This window comes from Pelodiscus sinensis, chromosome 9, assembly GCF_049634645.1.
Source record: "Pelodiscus sinensis isolate JC-2024 chromosome 9, ASM4963464v1, whole genome shotgun sequence".
Classification (NCBI taxonomy): Eukaryota; Metazoa; Chordata; order Testudines; family Trionychidae; genus Pelodiscus; species Pelodiscus sinensis.
In genome coordinates, this window is record NC_134719.1 from 57,777,182 (window position 1) to 57,796,381 (window position 19,200).

The window sequence follows — 19,200 nt, forward strand, 5'->3', positions numbered from 1 at the left end:
TCTCAGGCAGAGGGCTGCCCCAGCCCCAGCCCCATAGGGCCTGATGCGGACGAGGACACTCCAGCCCTGTCGCAGCAGCTCCTGTCTGCAGCAGGTCCCAGGCGCGGCAGGGGACCACTCCAGCCCACAAAGGCTAAAGTATCCCCCTTAATCTGTTAACCAGTTAAATATTATGTTTAAACAGTTAACCAGTTAAACAGGATTTTACATCATTACTACCAACCTGCTAAGCAGCACATCATTGCACTTTACCTCCTGAAAGAATCAGACCCGTTCTCCTTCTTGACAGATGGGGAATAAAGACACTTACCCCTAAAGCTGGAATTTCTTCACTCTTGATTTCATTCACCCGAACTAAGTAATTAAGGAAGTCCCTAGCAGCATTGCTTTGTGCATCTTTCTTGTTTGTGGAATTGCCCATTCCAATGTAATTAAAACCTTCCACCCGAACCTGCAACAAACAAACAAACAAACAAACAAACAAAAACAAAGTCTGACCTATTCCAGACAGATAAGTGTGTTTGTTTAAAGCCTCACCATCTGAATACCCAACCAATTCCAATAAACTCTTGGATAATAAATCAATGTGGAATCTCAGCTGTGTATCTTCATTTGGCACCTTCTGGATCCTCAGCTAGCAGATGAGCAGCATCTTCCCATAGCTGATAAGTTCTATCAGCTTTTAGCCATGCCAAAGGCTGTGTGCCTACCTCTCACGCAATCATCCTTTTTTCTTTTCTGCCTATGTGGGCAATAAGTCATCCAGGGTGTCAACATTTTTACTGGAACAGCCAGGGATGAAATAGAGTCTGATATGCTGGAATGTGTTCCTGGTTGCCTCAACCAGTTTTTTGCTCTATAGAAGCAACAAAGAGTCCTGTGGTACCTTAGAGACCAACAAATTTATTAGGGCATAAGCTTCCGTGGGTAAAACTCACTTCATCAGATGAACTGGAGTGGACATTACAAAGGCAGAGGATTCCTCATTTTTGCAGGTACAGGCTAACATGGTTACCTCTCTGAGACTTTGCTCTAAAGCAGTGGTTCTCAAACTTTTTGCTTAACAACCAACCCCACTCAACGCAAACCTTTCTGCAGACCACCAGCCAACCACTCATAACGACAAAATGCCTTGCTAATCTGTATCTTAATACTAAATTATTCATATTGGGCTACTGGAGGATAAAAACAATTACACAGCTCTACCCTATGGTAGTAGGGTAACAAGTAAAATAAGAATATTAATCAAAGTAATTAAACAGATTAAGTGCTTTAACTTTCAGAGGGGTAGCCGTGTTAGTCTGAATCTGCAAAAGCGACGAGGAGTCCTGTGGCACCTTATAGACTAACTGAAGTGTAGGAGCATAAGCTTTCGTGGGCAAAGACCCACTTCGTCAGATGCAACTGACGAAGTGGGTCTTTGCCCACGAAAGCTTATGCTCCTACACTTCAGTTAGTCTATAAGGTGCCACAGGACTCCTCGTCGCTTTTGCTTTAACTTTGTTTACCAAACTTCATTTTAAATAAAGTAAAATATATTATGTCCAAAACAAAGGGTTTTAACACTATATTTAAGGCAGAGATGGGGAATCTTTTTTGGGTCAGGGGGCCACTGACCAACAAAAAAAAATTGGGGGGGGGGGGTCAACATGTCAAAAAAATAAACAAAAACCCTCAATCCTCACTGATGTGGCCACTGACTGGGACACTTCACTCCCCTGACACTCCAGCTCCACAGAGAGAGGGGGGCAAGGGAGATTCAGGACTTCCCACAAGCCAGATTAACTCTTCTGGGTCTCTCCTAGGCTCTCCAGGCTAAAATGAGGGGTCTGGTGTGCAGGACTGCCAGAGAGTGAGATAGGGATGTGGGGGGGGGTGAGGGTGCAAGGTCTGTGTGGGGGGGGGGGGGGCTAAGGTGTAGGAGCAGGCTGCAGTGTGGGGTCTGGCCAGGCCATTAGGTAGATACGCTTAAGGGCAGAGATAGGATCCAGAGTGACTTAGACAAATTGGAGGATTGGGCCACTAGAAATCTTATGAGATTCAACAAAGACAAGTGTAGAGTCCTGCACTTGGGACGGAAGAATCCCAAGCATAGTTACAGGCTGGGGACCAACCAGTTAAGTAGTAGTTCTGCAGAAAAGGACCTGGGGGTTACAGTGGATGAGAAGCTAGATATGAGTCAACAGTGTGCCCTTGTAGCCAAGAAGGCTAATGGCATATTAGGATGCATTAAGAGGAGCATTGCCAGCAGATCCAGAGATGTCATTATTCCCCTTTATTCGGCTTTGGTGAGGCCACATCTGGAGTATTGTGTCCAGTTCTGGGCCCCCCACTACAAAAAGGATGCGGAAGCATTGGAGAGGGTCCAGCGGAGGGCAACCAAAATGATTAGGGGGCTGGAGCATATGACCTACAAGGAGAGGCTGAGGGACTTGGGTCTGTTTAGTCTGCAGAAGCGAAGAGTGAAGGGGGATTTGATAGCAGCCTTCAACTTCCTGAAGGGAGGTTCCAAAGAGGATGGAGAGAGGCTGTTCTCAGTAGTGACAGATGGCAGAACAAGGAGCAATGGTCTCAAGTTGTGGTGGGAGAGGTCCAGATTGGATATTAGGAAAAACTATTTTACTAGAAGGGTAATGAAGCACTGGAATGGGTTACCTAGGGAAGTAGTGGAGTCTCCATCCCTAGAGGTATTTAAGTCTCGGCTTGACAAAGCCCTGGCCGGGTTGATTTAGATGGGATTGGTCCTGCCTAGAGCGGGGGGCTGGACTTGACGACCTTCTGGGGTCTCTTCCAGTTCTATGATAAGAGGATGGTTGGATGAAATAACAGGATCTTGGTAACTAATTGACCATTCATTATCAGTTGGAAATAGGTCAATGGAGGGATGATAGGAGTCGCTATAGGGAACTTTCTGGGTGTCTGGCTGGTGAGTCTTGCCCACATGCTCAGGGTTTAGCTGATCGCCATATTTGGGGTTGGGAAGGAATTTTCCTCCAGGGTAGATTGGCAGAGGCCCTGGAGGTTTTTCGCCTTCCTCTATAGCATTGGGCACAGATCACAGCTGAAGGACTCTCTGCATGTTGGGTCCTTCAAAGTATTTGAATGCTTCAATATCTTTGATATAGGCGAGAGGATTATTCTAAGAGGGGTGGTTGAGATTCTGTGGCCTGCACTGTGCAGGGGGGTCAGACTAGATGATCATAATGGTCCCTTCTGACCTTAAAGTCTATGAGGTACAGGGGCAGAATGAAAGTCAGGGCCTGGGTGGGAGGTAGGGATGTGTAAAAGGGAGGTAACTGTGTATCCACTGAAAATCTCGGCATTTACACTCCGCGGACTCTGTAGTATTGTGCGCCGGGAGCCAGCTTTTAAGCCAGCTCCTGCCTGCCATCCCCGTTCCTGACATCGGCTCCCGTCCGCCGCCCTGTTCCGAGGGAGCAGGCAGCCTCGCTGCATCAGCTGCTCCAATCACGTGGGGGGGGGGGGGAAGGGCTTGGAACGCCAGCGCCGGTCCCCCCCACGCTGCAAGGGGAGGCCGAGCTGCGGACCACAGTGAGAACCGCCGCTTTACGTAGGCGGAGGGCAGGGCCAACGGACGTTGAGGCGTCGCGTGCCGGCCAACCGCAGCAATACGGAGGCTCGCGCGGGGGGAGGCGGCGCGCGCTGCAAAGGCTGAGCCAGGCACCGCGCCTACTCTCCAGGGCGGGGTGAGGTCGCAAAACGGCCCCGGGACCGACGCGCCTCTCCCGGGCGCAGCCGGCAGCCGCGGCTGGCCCCTCAGCTCCGACCTGCACAGCGGCCCCGACGCCGCGGGGAGGGGAGGGCCCGCACCTCACACATGAACTTCTGGCGGTTCTTGTTGCCCACGGCGCGGATCTCGTAGGTCGGCGTCACCTTCCTCTTGCCGCACCAGGCGTACAGGAAGTTCTTCACGTCCCCCATGGCGCCGCCGGGCCGGGGAAGGGGCAGGCCGCGGCCGCGCCGACAGGCGTAGGGAAGGGTCGGGGTACTACGGCCAGGCGCATGCGCAGAAACAAAATGCACGCAGCTCCTCAGGCTCCGCCCCTTGTCAGGTGCCTGGGCCGCGCCGCTAACCGCGACTCTGCGTAGGGGCGGGAGGGAGCCAAGCGCCTCACTCGCCCAGCGCCGCAAAATGGCGGGTGCTCTGCGCGTGCGCACAAAGGGTAGCCCCTCCCTCCATGGCTCCGCCCAAGCGAGGGATAGACAGGCCAAGCCTGGAGCCCCCCCCCCCCCCCCCGTCAGCCTGCGGGCGGGGCGAGCTGCTGCCAGAGAGATCATTGCAGAATCTACCCCTAGGGTCAGCTCCCTTAAGGGGGGGGGAAGCAGATCCTAATACAGTTTGTGAGACTAGAAAACAATCCCCCCCATCCATCCAGCGCTGCCCCTCCAAATAACTTAAAAAACCCTTAAAAACAAATGCTCTGGTAGCACTTTGTAGGCGAACAAAACATGTAGACGGGATCGTGCGCTTCGGTGGGGTAACCCACTTTGGTCCCATCTACCTGTTTTGTTCGTCTTTAAAGTGCTACCAGACCATGTGTTGTTTTTTAAGTTTTTCTTGTTATAGACTAACTTGGCTACCCCCGAAAGGGTTTTTTTTAAAAAAAAGTCCTGTGGCACCTCAGAGACGAACAAAAATATATGTATAGTATCATAAGCGATTGTGGGCAAAATCCTATTAGAAGTTGTCTTTTAAAGTTACAGACTAACATGGCTACCTTTCAAAAAAACATTTTTCCAGCCAAGAAAGAGACAAACGTTTTCAAGAATGTTTTTATGATCTGTGTAAGAAAATATACAGAAATTTTATTGAAATGTTAAACAAATATTCAGAGGCAAACAGTTTAATAGCTGGAGATTTTTGTATAAACAGATCAAGACACATTTAAAAACTACCACACCAAAAGACTGGAATAATTTGCATCTGTCAGAAAAGTTATTCAATTGAAGATCTCATGTTTAGATAATTCATCTATCTATATATTAAAATATGCAGAAAGCAAGTAACAGTGTATTGTTATGTATGCAGCACTGCACAAAGCATAGAGGATCTCATCTGGATTAAAGAGAACCTAAAAAGCATCACAGTAACAACTTTAAGGAAAACACAGTAGAATTCTCCTAAAATATCAGAATCTGGAACTGCACAGTCTTAAACTTTCCTATGATTTTTGTCATGGTGGCTTCTGCATGCTTACTTCATTCAATAGTGGTTATGCAAGGAACAACTGCAGATATGTAGTGCTCTTGGTTATTTCAGAAGCCATCTGTTTCCCTGTTTGAAGCCACCAGAGAAGCTTATCTACATCCCTTTATAGATTCAAGAGAATAATCTTGTCAACTGCCTAACTCAGTCAGGGCTTCTACAGTTTGTGTTCTGCTTCTGCAGATAGGAAGTTAAATTATTATTGCCAAACGGAAGAAGTTAATAGAATGTTACTGTCCAGATTACTGAGAAACCTTGGATACTGAAATAGCAACAGATCGCCAGATTCTCAAACCTGATTCTCCCTGGTTTGTACACTATGCAGTCATTCTTACCAGGGCAAAGTGAGTGTAAACTGCTATCAAATCAAAATTCTCCAGGCACCTAAATGGTAGTATTTGGCCAAGGTATAAACAATTATACAGGGTAAGAGGTAGTGGAAAATTAGATCCTATATGTGTAAGAGGACCCCTTACTATCAGCAATAAGTGACACCTGTAAAAAGTGGTGGTGCTTTGCATTGCCTTGTAGAACCTCTGGTTCGTTTCTTGCTCCAACTCTGGTGCTGCATTTGCCGGCACATGCTGGGAATGGGAACAAGAGAGAGCAAGTGCTGTCTGTCACAAACAAATAACTTAAAAGTTTTTGTTTGAGGAATTACAGGGAGAGCAAGAAAATGGAGGAGAGAGATAAAGAAAAAGAAGCACATGGAAGAAATGTCTTCTGGGAATCCTGGGCACAAAATCTCTTTAGATGAGCCACCTGCTTCTTTTTACTCACTGGTAAAAATGGAGTTTGACATAAAAGCTGCACTAAAATACTAGGTTGAGCAGAAGGAAGATGTCACATCAGAGTACAAGCAACATTATGTTACTCACATCCCAGCGTTATAAAAAAAAGTATGTGTGTGGTGGGGGGGGGGGGGGCGGAAGGGTTGAGACTGTTGTAGAAGAAAATTCTGAGTCAGAGACAGAGTCCTTTTACCACTTCCCTTTCCAGAGTAGCTCAGGCCACTCAGATAAACAGAATTCCTCTGTATAGTAAAGTGACCTTTGGGTAAGGCTAAAAAAAAGAAAGCAAGATATAGGCTAGCAAGGCCGTCTTAGATAGGAGCCACTTATTACACATTCTATGATGAAGTCTCATTGAGTCAATATGTCCCCCAAAAGGAGAACACTTCAAATGCTAATGAATCTCAAAAGCAGAGGCTCCTTGATCTACGGGAGTTTGGGAAAGTGATCGATCACACTCTTCAGTTTGGCATTTGCTTTCTCAATAAAATCCTGAGAGGCTCTTAGGAGTGGAAGCCGAGGGGGACCCATTACAATCCCTGAGGCAAATGTCATAACTTCTTTAATCTGTGCAACACCAAAACCTAGGCAGACAAAAGAAAAAGGAGATTACTTAAATATATCTCTAAAACACAAGATGGTCACTACAGAGAGCTCTAAAATCCCAAGCATACCAGCTATTCCAGCTCTTGTGAAATCCAGTAATGTGGTCAAAGTTTAATTTTCCATTAGGATGAGAGATATAATTAGCACATTATGTTTGCAGACAAAAAACTATTACAGTAAAAACAGAGGTGAAAGTAAGCAGGTGCACCCTGGAACGCAGGTCTGGCAAGAGCTGGCTGAGCTATGGCAAAAGCCAGCAAAGGGCTATTTAGGACAATACTTGCGAGAAATTTTAAGTTACTTTCACCGCTGAGTACAAACCACCCATCTACCCATATTTTCCTCCAAAATGCCTCACGTACAGTATTTCCATAGTAATGGATGCGTCTGAAAAGTGTGGTTTTGGGTGGGTCTTCCACATTAAATAGGGTCACTTTTATAGATAAGATGTATCATTTAACTCCCAGCCCAGCAAATACAACCAGCCAGGAACCGAAAGGCCAACCACATCCTTTTTGTTTTATATAGAATACCAGAAATAATACAGATTCTGTAGTTAGGATTCAGTTAAAAATTCTTTTGATTATGTGCAAAACAGAAAAATCTCTTCCCCAAAGTGGTGTTGGCCCTACAAGTTTAACAGGAGAAAACATGTATTTTTGCCAGCAAAGTCAATAGATATAGTTTTGAAAGCACAAGGGGAGTTGGCCGGTGATGTAAAAACAATACTTTGTTACAGTCATTTTCTTATCGGTGGATTTTTAGATTCTTGAGCTTGATTGTCCTCTTACTTACCCCACTTATATGTGTGTATCTGCACTCACTCCAATGGAGTTATTCTGAAGTTACACCAATATAAGGGAGAGGAGAATCAGGCTCCTTATGCTTTGTCATAGGGCATTTTATTACCTTGTCTGGGATTGAGCACACTCAGTAACAGTGACAGTGACAGTGACACCAAGAGTGAGCTTGGGAAGAAAAACGGAGAGAGTCAGGATAAGAAATTATCAGGGATAGAACAAAAGCAGGAGGTGGAATAAGAAGAAATGCTTGTTTTCATTTGTTTGGAATTGAGGAAGGTGTCAGAAGGCCTGGCCAAAGAAGGGAATGCGAGCGGAATCTTTCTGGACCTGCTTCACCCCCTTAGTCACTGAACGCCCAACTGCTGCTAACTCACACGGCAACAGCACATGTGAGGTCTCCCTTTTGAGAGATCTTTCGGAAGGAAGCTTCTCTGGTTGCAGGAATCTGGAAGCTTTAGCATAGCTCATGGATTTTCAGTCCCCAGTTTACAACACAGCAAGGGAGGAAAATATTGCAGCACCTACCTAGTTGGATGACAAAGCTGAGAAATTCTCCAGCACAGAACTAGAAGAGAAAAACAGGCAGCATTTTTATTCACTTTTTCAAGACATCTGTCCCAACGGCCCTAGATGCTTGTATTACAATTTTGTTACAAACATAACAAAGGGAAGCCTCCAGTATATTTGGCATGCCGTCGTAAGTAATCAGCTTACTCTGTCCCACCCCCCAACAAACCACTCCAACTCAGGCCATCCTTGTCATTCAACGGGGCCCCTTAGCACGACTAACTGGTGCACCATGCCCTTCTAGACCTCTAGAAAGGAAGTCCGATCTAGAAGACACCCATAGCCTATCAACAGTCCCTCCCTTTTAGAGCAAAGGAGCAGGGGGCCCTCAGCCACAATTTCTTACAGGTTCTGTTGTATCATCATCCCCCTATGAGTACTAAAAACTGAAGGGGGTCATTTTGTTTCTAGTGTATGTAAATGTAATTCAAATGATAGATCATGGGCTGTAGGGCAGGCTCAGGGCTGACAGTTGGGGAGTGCAGGTGTGTGAAGGGGGAAATGCAGTGTGTGTGTGGAGGAAGGAGTGGGGATGGGCGCATCTGGACAGTCCCGGTTGCTGTTGGTGACCCTGCCCCGTACTGCTCCTGTTCCCAGTGGGAGCTGTGGGGGCAGCACCTGCAGGCAAAGCAATGCGTGAAGACCCCCTGGCCACTCCCTTCTCCCCGGGAGCCACACAAACACGCCTGCTCTGCTGCCAGGTGCAGCGCAGGGCCAGCAGGATAGGCTGGGAGCACCACTACCCAGGATGCACATACCTCCCCCTGCAGCGTTAGGGCAGCCGCCTGCCAGCTCCCTGCTCCAGTGTCACTGGCCTGGAGAAGAAGCAACCCCAGCTGCTTCCAAATCCCCTACAGTAGCGGGAGCTCTGCTTCTAGCTCCCCCAAGCAGTGCTGGTGCTAGGGCCAGGCATCCAGAGCCCCGCCCCTAGCCAGCCACTTTCTTACCCGTACGACATCCCAGAATGCATGGGTCTACATTCACCTTTGCCCCAGCAGCTCAAAACTGTGATAGAAAGTTGTTTATCATTTGCATATTGATTCCTCCATTGCATAGTCTCCGACTAACCCTCTGACATGCTGAGCAAGAAGGGTAATGGAAACCCTGTGAAACCCTGCATGAGGGAGGTCCCTGGGTGCAGAACACTACCAAGAATGGGTCCATCAGCCCTTGTGAGGGGCCTCAGACATAGCAGCCACACCCAGGGGTCAAGCATATCAAAGGCAGCTGACATAGCTAAAATAATCAGCACATTACCCATTCTTCACCCCTTGCTGAGTAAAAAGCAACCAATGCAATCAGTGGAGTATCTGTGCCATACTGACAGATGTCCAAAAAATCCAAGAGAATACCAGATCCCACTTTCCCAATTTTCCCCTAATGGGAGATCCAGCACAGGCAGAATGATTTAGGTTAGGCAATGGTTTCTTGAACAGAAGCTGCAGTAGTACCACTGAGGACTCCTGGCACCTTCTTTCTTGAAGAAAAGGTGTGTATCTCAGCCAGCAGTAGATTTGCTGTCTCTCCATTGGCTTTTACCAGACAGGAAGAACTGAAGTTCAGCTCACAGGCTATACCCCAAAACTACATCAGCTGTTACAACTTTTCCTTCCCTGCACCTCAGCAGGACAATTCCCTTTTTCAGGTAGAGCTCAACCTCAGTTCTGGGGAAGTGGGACCCGGAGGAAAGAGGTGATGCCTGCTCCACCCTAACCTCCCTTCCCCACAAGCAACTGAAAGGGGGCAAGAAACTGTCGAGACTGGTTAAAAAGTGGGTGGAGTGGACAATGATTCATGCAGAATCGTTAGAAAGAAGAGGGCCACCACCCCTTAAAACCGATGGGGCATGGAGGCCTACAGATAGGGAGTATCTGAATAGTTATCAATAAAGGGTGCTCAGCATGAGAATCACAGGAGGCCATCCACACTAGTCAGCAGGCAGGTGTGTGCACATGCATGGGAAGGGAAGAGGAAGGAGCACGGGTACGAAGAACATTGATTGGAAATGGGACAAGAGGATCCTAGAACAGGTTTTACTGAAGCCAAAACATACACGTACATCCATGTGTCTGGGGTAAACAAACAGACCTGTCTGGGCTAGACAGTTTAGGAAGGAAGAAAGGGACTGTGCCCATTCCACACAGGGGTTAGGGCGCTGAAGGGGAGGTTACACAAGGGGAAGGAAAATGTGCTGTGCCTTGGCTAGTTAAAATAGCAGGATTTGTGCCTGAATCAGTTTAAGAAAAGAGGAACTTTTTTCTGTGTGAATGTGGTGCTGAGAGAGATTAGCCTCCATAGGTAGGGTAGGGGAGGTGGGAAATGATAGGGAGTGAATGAAGAGAAGTTTAGGTGAGTGGTGAGAGGACACTCACATTATGAGCAAATGAAGAGGATGTACCTGACACTGTTGTGCTAACTCAAGGTCTTGCTTTGCAAAAGCCTCCAACATCACGTTGTATTGTTTGCCCAGGTAGTTGTATGTGCTGCCAAAAAAAAACAAATTAAACTCAATTATGCAAAGGGGGGCTTAGAACAGCCACCTCAACTAGAGCAAATAGACTTTCTCGTGCAATATTTCATTTTCAGAATGTAATTATTCCGATCAAGAAATTCCAGTGGTCTGGAGTAGTGTTTCTCAACCTTTTTCTTTTTATAAAATACCCCTTTTAAAAAAAAATTATAAGTACGCCCAGTACCTACAGTTTTCCAACACAAATTTTTTTCCTACCATTGCAACACATTTGTTTAAACAACTTAATCTTAGCTGGGTGGGCGATTAAATTTTTGGGTGCAAAAAGTACAAAAATAATAAAACACTGTAAAACTTAAAACAAAAATTCTGTTTTCTCCAAATTTCAGTTGTGTTGTCGTACTCCCCCCCCAAGGGTACTCATACCACTGGTTGAGAAACATTGGTCTGGAGCACACTGTGTACAGTTGAGTAAAAGCATGGCTACCCCCAATAAAAGTTACATTAAGAGTATGTCTACACTATAGAAAAGATTGAAGCTGCTGCTGTCGATCTTCCAGGATTTGAATTAGCGGGTCTTGAGAAGACAACCTAATTCAAACTGAGAGGGGCGCTCCAGTCTATGCCAGTAGTCCTGCATCCACGATGAGTAAGGGAAGTCAAAGGGAGAGTGTTCTCCCTTCAACTTCCTGCAGTGTAGACAGTGCCAAAAGTCAAGTTAAGGTACTTCGACTTCAGCTACACAATCAACATAGCTGAAGTTGCGTGTCTTAATCTGACCTTATCCTATAGCGTAAACATATCCGTTGTGTACCCTTCCCACCATATTTACAAATGGCACTGTTTTTCCAAGAACAAAAAAATTCCTTAGCCATTCTGGGGAACAATCCCACTTTGTTTTCTCATCACTTGTGTGATTTATGGATTGACTCTAGATGAATCCCAATGCACTACAGTGCTTAAGTGCTCACCTGGACCTATCCGTTTATTTGCTGCAGAACTGCTTGTTATTTTTGCTGCAATGGACTAACACGGCTACTCTCTGAAACTTGTCACCTGGACCTACATTCAATTCCCTTCTCCTCCGCCGACATTCCACAAGATCACCCATAAAATCTTAGTCTCCGAGCTTCGGTTCCCCCTCTGTAAAGAGGGTAATAATCCAATCCTGCCTCACAGCAATGCTATGGATTTATTTATCTTCACTAAAGTTTATATGGCACTCAGAGTATTACAGTAAAGGGCTCCATAGCAGGGAAGCTGACAGCCTACATGGACCTCTGAGCAAGTGGGGTGGTGGCTTTGCATTCACAGAAGAGATAGGGCCTCAGGCTGAAAGGGCACAGCCAGCCCTCCCATGGCAATTTAAAGGGCCTAGTGCTCGAGCCACCACCAGTGGCAGCAGGCAGGCGCTCCAGGCCTCTTTGAATTGAAAGGGCCCAGGGCAACTGCCTCCTTTGCCCCCCTCCACGCCATCAGTGGGCTTACATGTAAGTGCAATACAGAGACAGACAGTGGTAAATGCGACAACAAATAGAGCAGGAATGCAAAGAGACTGACCTTCCAACTGCCCCAGATGCTCCCACAACCAGTGCACTCAGCAGTTGCTAGTTTGTGAGGGGAAAAAAAAACATTTTACTTCATATAATAAAAAGTAATGGAAGAATGAGCAGTAGAGCTCACAGTTGTGAACATGGCTAGAACTCACGCTGGGTAGTAATTATTCAGGTTGAAACCAGGCTCTTTCTTGTGTAAGCCACATAGCTTTTAGACGCGATCATTAAAAGCACAGCCCCTTACCTCATCCACCCCATAAAGCAGCACAAACTTCTCTTGGTACTTGTTCACACACTGTGCAAAGTCCAAGAGGTCTGTGTCACTGAACTTCACTCCCTGGAAGGAGGGGATCTGTTCTGTTATCCCATCCAGCAGCTCCTCAACACGAACTGCACAGAACAACAGTCTCATATCAAGAAACACATCCCAGTCACACAAAGGACATCTTTGATCTCCTCCCCAAAAAAAGGTCATCCCGGACATGCAGCCCTTATTGTTCATGTGAGCAGAGTCTGGTCCCCTCCCCATTCCCTAACAAGAGGCAGACTTGTTGCTTTCCAACATTTTCTTTATGGTTTACATGTAAGAGCGTGGTTACTTAAATAGCACTAAAAGTGCCAGTAAATAGCATTAAAAGAGTCAGACTGTATGAAGAGAGGCACGAATGCACTTAGGAGATATGTACCATTGATGTAGAATTGTCATACCCACCTCCCATTTACATCTACTCCTGTGGTACGTGCTTGCTGACAATAGCACAGATTATCGCATGGGATATAATCACATCTAAGACGAATAGTGTCTATAATTCTGCAGCATGTTCTTTTTTCCCCCCATTGTCTAGCTCCTTCTTGACTCCATTCATCTCAAGAAGTGGCCTGTGCCCACAAAAGCTCACGATACCATCTACATGTTTTGTTAGTCTCTATAGTGCTGCAGGACTATTTGTTGTTGTTTAAGTTTCTCCTTCTTGAGTATTCATCTTATCAGTTCAGAAACTGAGAAATACAGTTGGAGAAGCAGTTCAGAAATGAACTGGTAGCTACAATTTAAGAATAAATAAATACATTCAAAGAGGCAATGCAATCTGCTGCTCACAGCAAGGGAGTAAAAAACCAGGTCAATTCTTAGCTGTCTTGCAAACCACCTTGGGTTTCTCCATACAGGCAGTCCCCGGGTTACGTACAAGATAGGGACTGTAGGTTTGTTCTTTAGTTGAATTTGTATGTAAGTCGGAACTGGTACATATTGTAGGGGAAACTCTAGCCAAACATTTCTCCAGAGCTCAGTTTTATTCTCCCACACCTCACTTCCCTCAGTCCTTTATTCTCAAGCTGAGGTGTCTGCTGAGAAAAGCCGCTCCATGTCTCCCTGGTTTGCTGGGGGGAAGCAGCTAGTGCGGGGTTGCCGCACCCCGTTTGTAAGTAGGGATCCGATGTAAGTCGGATCCATGTAACCCGGGGACTGCCTGGATTAGAAAAAGTTACTGTGGCTGAACGTGGTTAGTATACTAGCTAGCTAACCAGGACTATCCCACCCAGCCAGTTATATCCTATTTTGTACATGGGCATTTGATTTTCCTTCCTACCTGCTATGCTTTGCACTTGTCTCCACTGAATTTCTTCTTGTTGATTTCAGACCAATTCTCCCACTTGGCAAGGTTGTTTTGAATTCTACTCCTGCCCTCCAAAGTTCCTGCAACCCCTCTCAGCTTAGTCTTCTCTGCAAATTTTATACGTACCCTCTCCACTTCATTATTCAAGTCATTAATATAAATATTGACTAGTGCCAGACTCAGGACTGACCCCTCTGAGAACCCACTAGATATGTCCTCCCAATTTGATAGCAAGCTATTCAAAACTACTCTCAGTATGTTTTCTTAACCAGTTCCAGTCTAGTAACTTAATCTGGACCACATTTCCCTAGTTTGCTTAAGAGAATGACATGTTGGGCCGTGTTAAAAGCCATATGAAAATCATGATACGATTACATCTACTGCTTCTCCCCACTATTTAATAATTCTGTCAAAAAAGGAAATTAATTTGGTTTTGCATGATTTGTTCTTGACAAATCCGTGCCGGCTAGAGTTTATAACTATTCTCTTCAAGGTGGTTACAAATTGATTTTGTAAATAATTTGTCCTTCCATGTACTAAAGTTAGGCTGGCTGGCCTAGGATTCCCAAGATTTTCTCTGTTCCCCTTTTTATAGATAGGCATTGCCTTTCATCCAACATCCAAGAGTTCTCTAACATAATTGCTAATAGTTCTGAGATTGCTTCAATTAGTTCCTTATGTACCCTAGAATACATTTAATCAGGCCTGGTTGACCTAAATACATCTAATTTACCTAAAGATTCTATAATCAGCTCTATTACGGCTTGTTTTGCTCCCCCTTTGTTAATATTGTGTTGAGTATCTGGTCACCATTAACAATTTAGTAAAGACCGAAGCAAAATAGCTATTAAATGCCTCAGCCTTCTTGATGTCATCAGTTATTAAAATCTCCTTTCCCATTAAGTACAGGGTCTACTTGATCATTCAGTCCTGTTTCAGCATAGTAACATTAGCTAATGTAGATGAGCTAAATTTGCTTTCAAATCCTAGATTCACCAGCCGTTTCCTGAGTGAATCCCTCGAACAGGGAAAGTCTGCGTATATTAGGAGCAAGAGTTATTGACTGAGCGATACTTACTCTTCACACCTGTTAAAGGGGGAATATGATAGTAATAAAACGGAGTGTCAGGGGCTTCAGATGCAACTTCCTGTAAGAAGGCAACCAGTGCGTCTGAAAGAGGCAAGGAAAGAAGGCAGTCATACTCCGAGGCAAGGGAAGGAGATCATCCGCACAAAGGGGAGTTCAAGTTCATAGATATATCAAAAAAATCCATCTCTAAGGAGACGCTGTTTTGCCATCTCTTCTGTGTTTAATAGGTGTAGGATATAGGAACTGGGCACTAAACTTTTAGTAGTGAGCCCTCTAAGGTTTCTCACTGTCTAGGTTTCAGAAACCAACAGACCAGCACTGTATACAGGTAACTAGGTCTCAAATGGTATATAAGGTTTAGTAAACATGATTTCACATCCACTGAGCCAGTGTAGTTCCTTCAAATTACATGTGTTGTATAAAAAGCAAGAGACAATAGGTTATTTCATTTTGGGCTAATATGACAGATTGGTAACACTAGCTTGGGTAGCGTTGTGCAAGCTTCTTCCACATAGTTCTAATATTTAGCCTCACTTCTATCTGCACTTCAAAAGTAATATGCCTCAACCCTGTTAATCCACACCAGTGATTCAGCAGAGACTGTCAAATATGCCAATGTGACATATGCAATTTGGCATGTCTAACAGGCATCAACAGGAGATCATCGATTAGTTTCTCTAGTGATCAAGATCCAATACAAAGTCAGTTTGTGAAGGGGAGATATTTGTGCATCAGCTACCAATTCAACGGAGCACCTCTCTCCTCCTTTCTTTGCAGTGGGGATGCAGCTCATGTTTGTACAGCTCCAAGCATGCAACTGCCATTCCATCAGTGTTATTTCCAGAAAAGGTTTCCAAAAGAATGCTCGTATGACAGCGAGGATGGTGGCATTCTGCACGTGAGTAGCAGAAGGTAAAGGAAGAGCTTAGACCTATGTTAAAGCTCAGAGGCGGATGTAGGGCAGGGCGAGTGGGGCGGCTGTCCAGGGCCCTGCGCTTCAAGAGGCCCCACACATGCGCCGTGTCAAAGGGGGGGCCCCGCGAAATTGTGCTGCCCTGGGCCCCGCAAAACCCTCATCCGCCCCTGTTAAAGCTCAAGAACCTGCTCTCCTAGGAGAATCCCCAACACTTGGAGGACAATGAGGAACCATATAGCAAAGATACAGATGCCATGTGACCCACTACAGCAGCGTTACTGACACAGATCTCTAGAAAGCCTGACCACCCTTAAACACACCAGCAGAAGAAAAAGGGCCTCTGTGGGTGCAATGGCCACAGAGATCTCTGCTCACCTTTGTTTGTAGGTTTCAAAAAAGAGGGGGCGATCCCAGCAATCCCACTGGCCCCGATGTCAGCCGCATGGCGGGCCTGGACAGGAAAGAACAGAATGTATCAAAGGTGCATTGCGCTGCACATGTTTCTCTCATGCACGTGGGAAAGAACCACATGAATCCATTGCACAGCTACCAGTTAAACCCCAAGAAGCAAGTTGGACACCGTGGAACAAGCCCAGCCCTGACGTCAATGTGAGTTGTACCAGTCTGTGCCAGAGATGAAGGTGCCCTTCCATCAACATAATGCACAGTTTGTTTGTTTCTAAACAAAGCACATATCGCCTCTGCCTGATTAACAAATGAGCCTCTTTCCTTACAGCTCCCATCTCCCAAGAAATAGGTTAGCGTCACTGACCCCATTGTACACACAGGGAGATTGAGAGAGGTTAAGCGACTTGGTCAAGTCACACAGGAAGTAAGTAGCAAAAGCTGGGAATAAAAACCCTGCTCTCTGGCACCGTCAGGTTCTTCAAGAATTGTCCTTCCTAAAGCTGCTACGTGCCTTTAAGATTCCCACATCCCCTGAAGAAGTGGCCAGGACCGCTTCTGAGACCATGTGTGTGAGTAGCTGAGAGAGAGCACGCATCTATATGTGAGCAGGGGCTAGCTGAGAGAGAGACTGAATGGGAGGAGGGGAGAGAGTAGAGAAGCCCCCTAAGAAACAAGGAAGAAGAAGTGAAGGGTGGTGGTCCTGGGGGTGCAATGGAAGGAATAAAGGGCAGATATAGGGGAGCCATGTTACCAGTGCCTGTGCTTTAGCCTAACCAGGTTTTTCTAGCATGCCCATCACGATAGTGTCATTCTCTCATCCCAATGACCCTCAATTTCCTTGCAACATAGGCTGGCACAGAGAGGATTTCTTTTTGTCCAGAACATCAATACATCTAGAGCTGATTCTCTTTTCTGACTGCCACCCTGTCTCTAAAGCATCCCAATTTTGACCGCAGACTCCACATCCCACATGCCTACCTTGTTGAATGTTAAAAGGTACCTAATAATTTTGGGGACACAGCAGATGCCATCTGTTATGTCAGTGATGCAGCAATATCCCCTCATAAGAAGCGGATGCAACTTCATGACACAAGGTCATCCCTTAGGATGAAGCCACAAAGTTCAAAAGCCTCCTCCATTCATTAAACCTTCCCACACTAAGAGCGCAGTGAATAGGAGCCTCACAATTCCAGAGCGGCCTGAGGTTTACCCTGAAGCAACCTAAGCAAATTAATACAATTAAAAGGTACATGTGAGGGGCATCAGGTCACATTTGGAAGATTTCCCTCCAACCTGGGAAAATATTTTTACTATGTTCTGTGGTTTTACAGCAGTTGGGTGCAGGTGCGTGACAGGGCATCCCAGACCCTGCAGCAATACAAATAAATCATAACAAATTCTGCATAAATGGGCCGAGCCACTTAAGTAGAGCAATGTGATTAGATCCAATGCTCGAGTGCTCAAAGACTCAGGGTATGACTACATTGCAGTAAAATGTCCCTGGCTAGCTCAAGTCAACCGACATGGGTTCACTGGGCTTGGGCTGTAAAACGGCAGTGCAGACATTTGGACTGGGACTGCAACCTGAGCTCTGGGACCCTGTGGGGTCAGAGGGTCTGAAAACCCACGCTCCTGTCCAAGCTAAAACACCTATGCTGCAATGTTATAGCCCCACAGGCATGGCTCTGTGAGCCCAAGTCAGCTGACCCAGGTCAGTGTTTTATTGCTGTGTAGACGTACCCTCAAGATCCCCCAGAAAAGGGGTCAGCAAGTGCATAAAGGAGAGGGGAATCCACCCATAGGTAGTTATGGAAAGACAAAGGAAAGGGAAAATTCTCTCACGCACCAGTTCCTTTGTCTCAGGTAGACTTAATGCTCCCACATGAATGATCACATGATCCAACCTGCACAAGAGAAAAATTGAAAGGTTGCTGTTTATTTTTTGGTTTGTGGGGATTTAAATGTGTGGGAAAGATGCTGGATGGATAGCCTGGGGAAATGAATTATATCCTCTCTTTGGCCACACAGCAGATACTTCACTGGAGTAGATAAAAATGAAAAGGGATCTAGAAACAAAGTTTTAGACTACGGCAAAAAGTTCAGCCACACAGCCAACACCTCTTCCCAGTTTCCTCCCCTTATCCATAGGCATTCTCTACACCTCGATCCCACAATCTTACTTCTGCAGTGCTCTCAGATCCTCAGCCCCAGAGCTGCCATATACTGGCCAAGTGATCTTCCTAAAGCAGGGGGCCGATTCCCCGCTGCTTTGCCCCTTGTGTAGTGTTTCTCAAAGGGTATGTCTACACTTCGAAGTTATTTTGGGATACCAGAGGCTACCCCGTGTCTTCACAAGCCACCTGTATTTTCAAAATATTTTTCAAAATAACGGACACGCTATTTCAGCATCCCAGTAACCCTCATTCCACGACGGTTAAGGGATGTCTCAAATGCACTTTAAAAGGATGCACTTTATTTTGAGTTTAGAGTGCAGTGTAGACATAGCCAAAGTGGCTTGTGGATCACTTTGAGAAACACTGCCCTATGTGAAGGGCCATCATTCTGATCTGTAGCATCTGACACCATTTTGCACCAGTTGCAAGATTGTGGAAAAACAGGCCCATTGTATGCAGCAAGCTAAGAGAGTGGCACAGAGCTGACGAAAAAAAGTGCTAATTTTTCATGGGAAATTTCAACCCCCTTTTCCTTCTACCCCAAAATTTCCATAAGATTTTTTGTGGTTAAAAAATTAAAACCCCAAACCCAGAGTTTTTCTTTTTACTGAAACATGAACCAAAACTTTACCAAAAGACTCTTAATTAGGAAAAAAAAAACCACCAGTTGTGTTTTCCCTTCTTTCTCCCTCCAAACAAAAGCCCAGAAAGTTTAAATCCAAAAGGAAATTTTCAGGGAAAGATTTTTCCTTCTCTGTCACTTGTTTTCTTTCTTATCCACAATTACATATTCATCCCCCTCTAACTCACTTTCATCTTGGAGGGTCCAGTGGAGAGCGACCAAAATGATGAGGGGACTGGAGCACATGACCTATGAGGAGAGACTGCGGGATTTGGGTTTGTTTAGTCTGCAGAAGAGAAGAGCGAGGGGGGATTTGAAAGCAACCTTCAACTTCCTGAAGGAAGGTTCCAAAGA

General features: G+C 45.8%; 2 protein-coding genes across 6 annotated transcripts in view; both read right to left on the reverse strand.

Moving 5' to 3' along the window:
• The window catches only part of DHX9 (DExH-box helicase 9), a 43,916-nt gene extending 39,765 nt beyond the window's left edge, over window positions 1-4,151 (reverse strand). Inside the window, exons 1-2 of the mRNA XM_006126921.4 lie at window positions 3,832-4,151; window positions 311-451 (exon numbers count right to left, since the gene is read on the reverse strand). Of these exons, the coding sequence (XP_006126983.1) occupies window positions 311-451; window positions 3,832-3,942 (252 nt within the window). The 5' untranslated portion in view covers window positions 3,943-4,151. The remainder of the gene's footprint in view (window positions 1-310; window positions 452-3,831) is intronic.
• Window positions 4,152-4,780: 629 nt separating this feature from the next.
• Window positions 4,781-19,200, reverse strand: part of NPL (N-acetylneuraminate pyruvate lyase) — a 32,951-nt gene continuing 18,531 nt past the window's right edge. For all 5 annotated transcript variants that reach the window (XM_025186579.2, XM_075936788.1, XM_006126924.4 and 2 more), the window contains 8 exons: window positions 17,897-17,954; window positions 16,018-16,093; window positions 14,715-14,807; window positions 12,265-12,410; window positions 12,025-12,071; window positions 10,393-10,477; window positions 7,953-7,992; window positions 4,781-6,602 (listed from right to left, as the gene is read on the reverse strand). In XM_025186579.2, coding sequence (XP_025042364.2) covers window positions 6,445-6,602; window positions 7,953-7,992; window positions 10,393-10,477; window positions 12,025-12,071; window positions 12,265-12,410; window positions 14,715-14,807; window positions 16,018-16,093; window positions 17,897-17,954 — 703 coding nt within the window. In that variant the 3' untranslated portion in view covers window positions 4,781-6,444. The remainder of the gene's footprint in view (window positions 6,603-7,952; window positions 7,993-10,392; window positions 10,478-12,024; window positions 12,072-12,264; window positions 12,411-14,714; window positions 14,808-16,017; window positions 16,094-17,896; window positions 17,955-19,200) is intronic.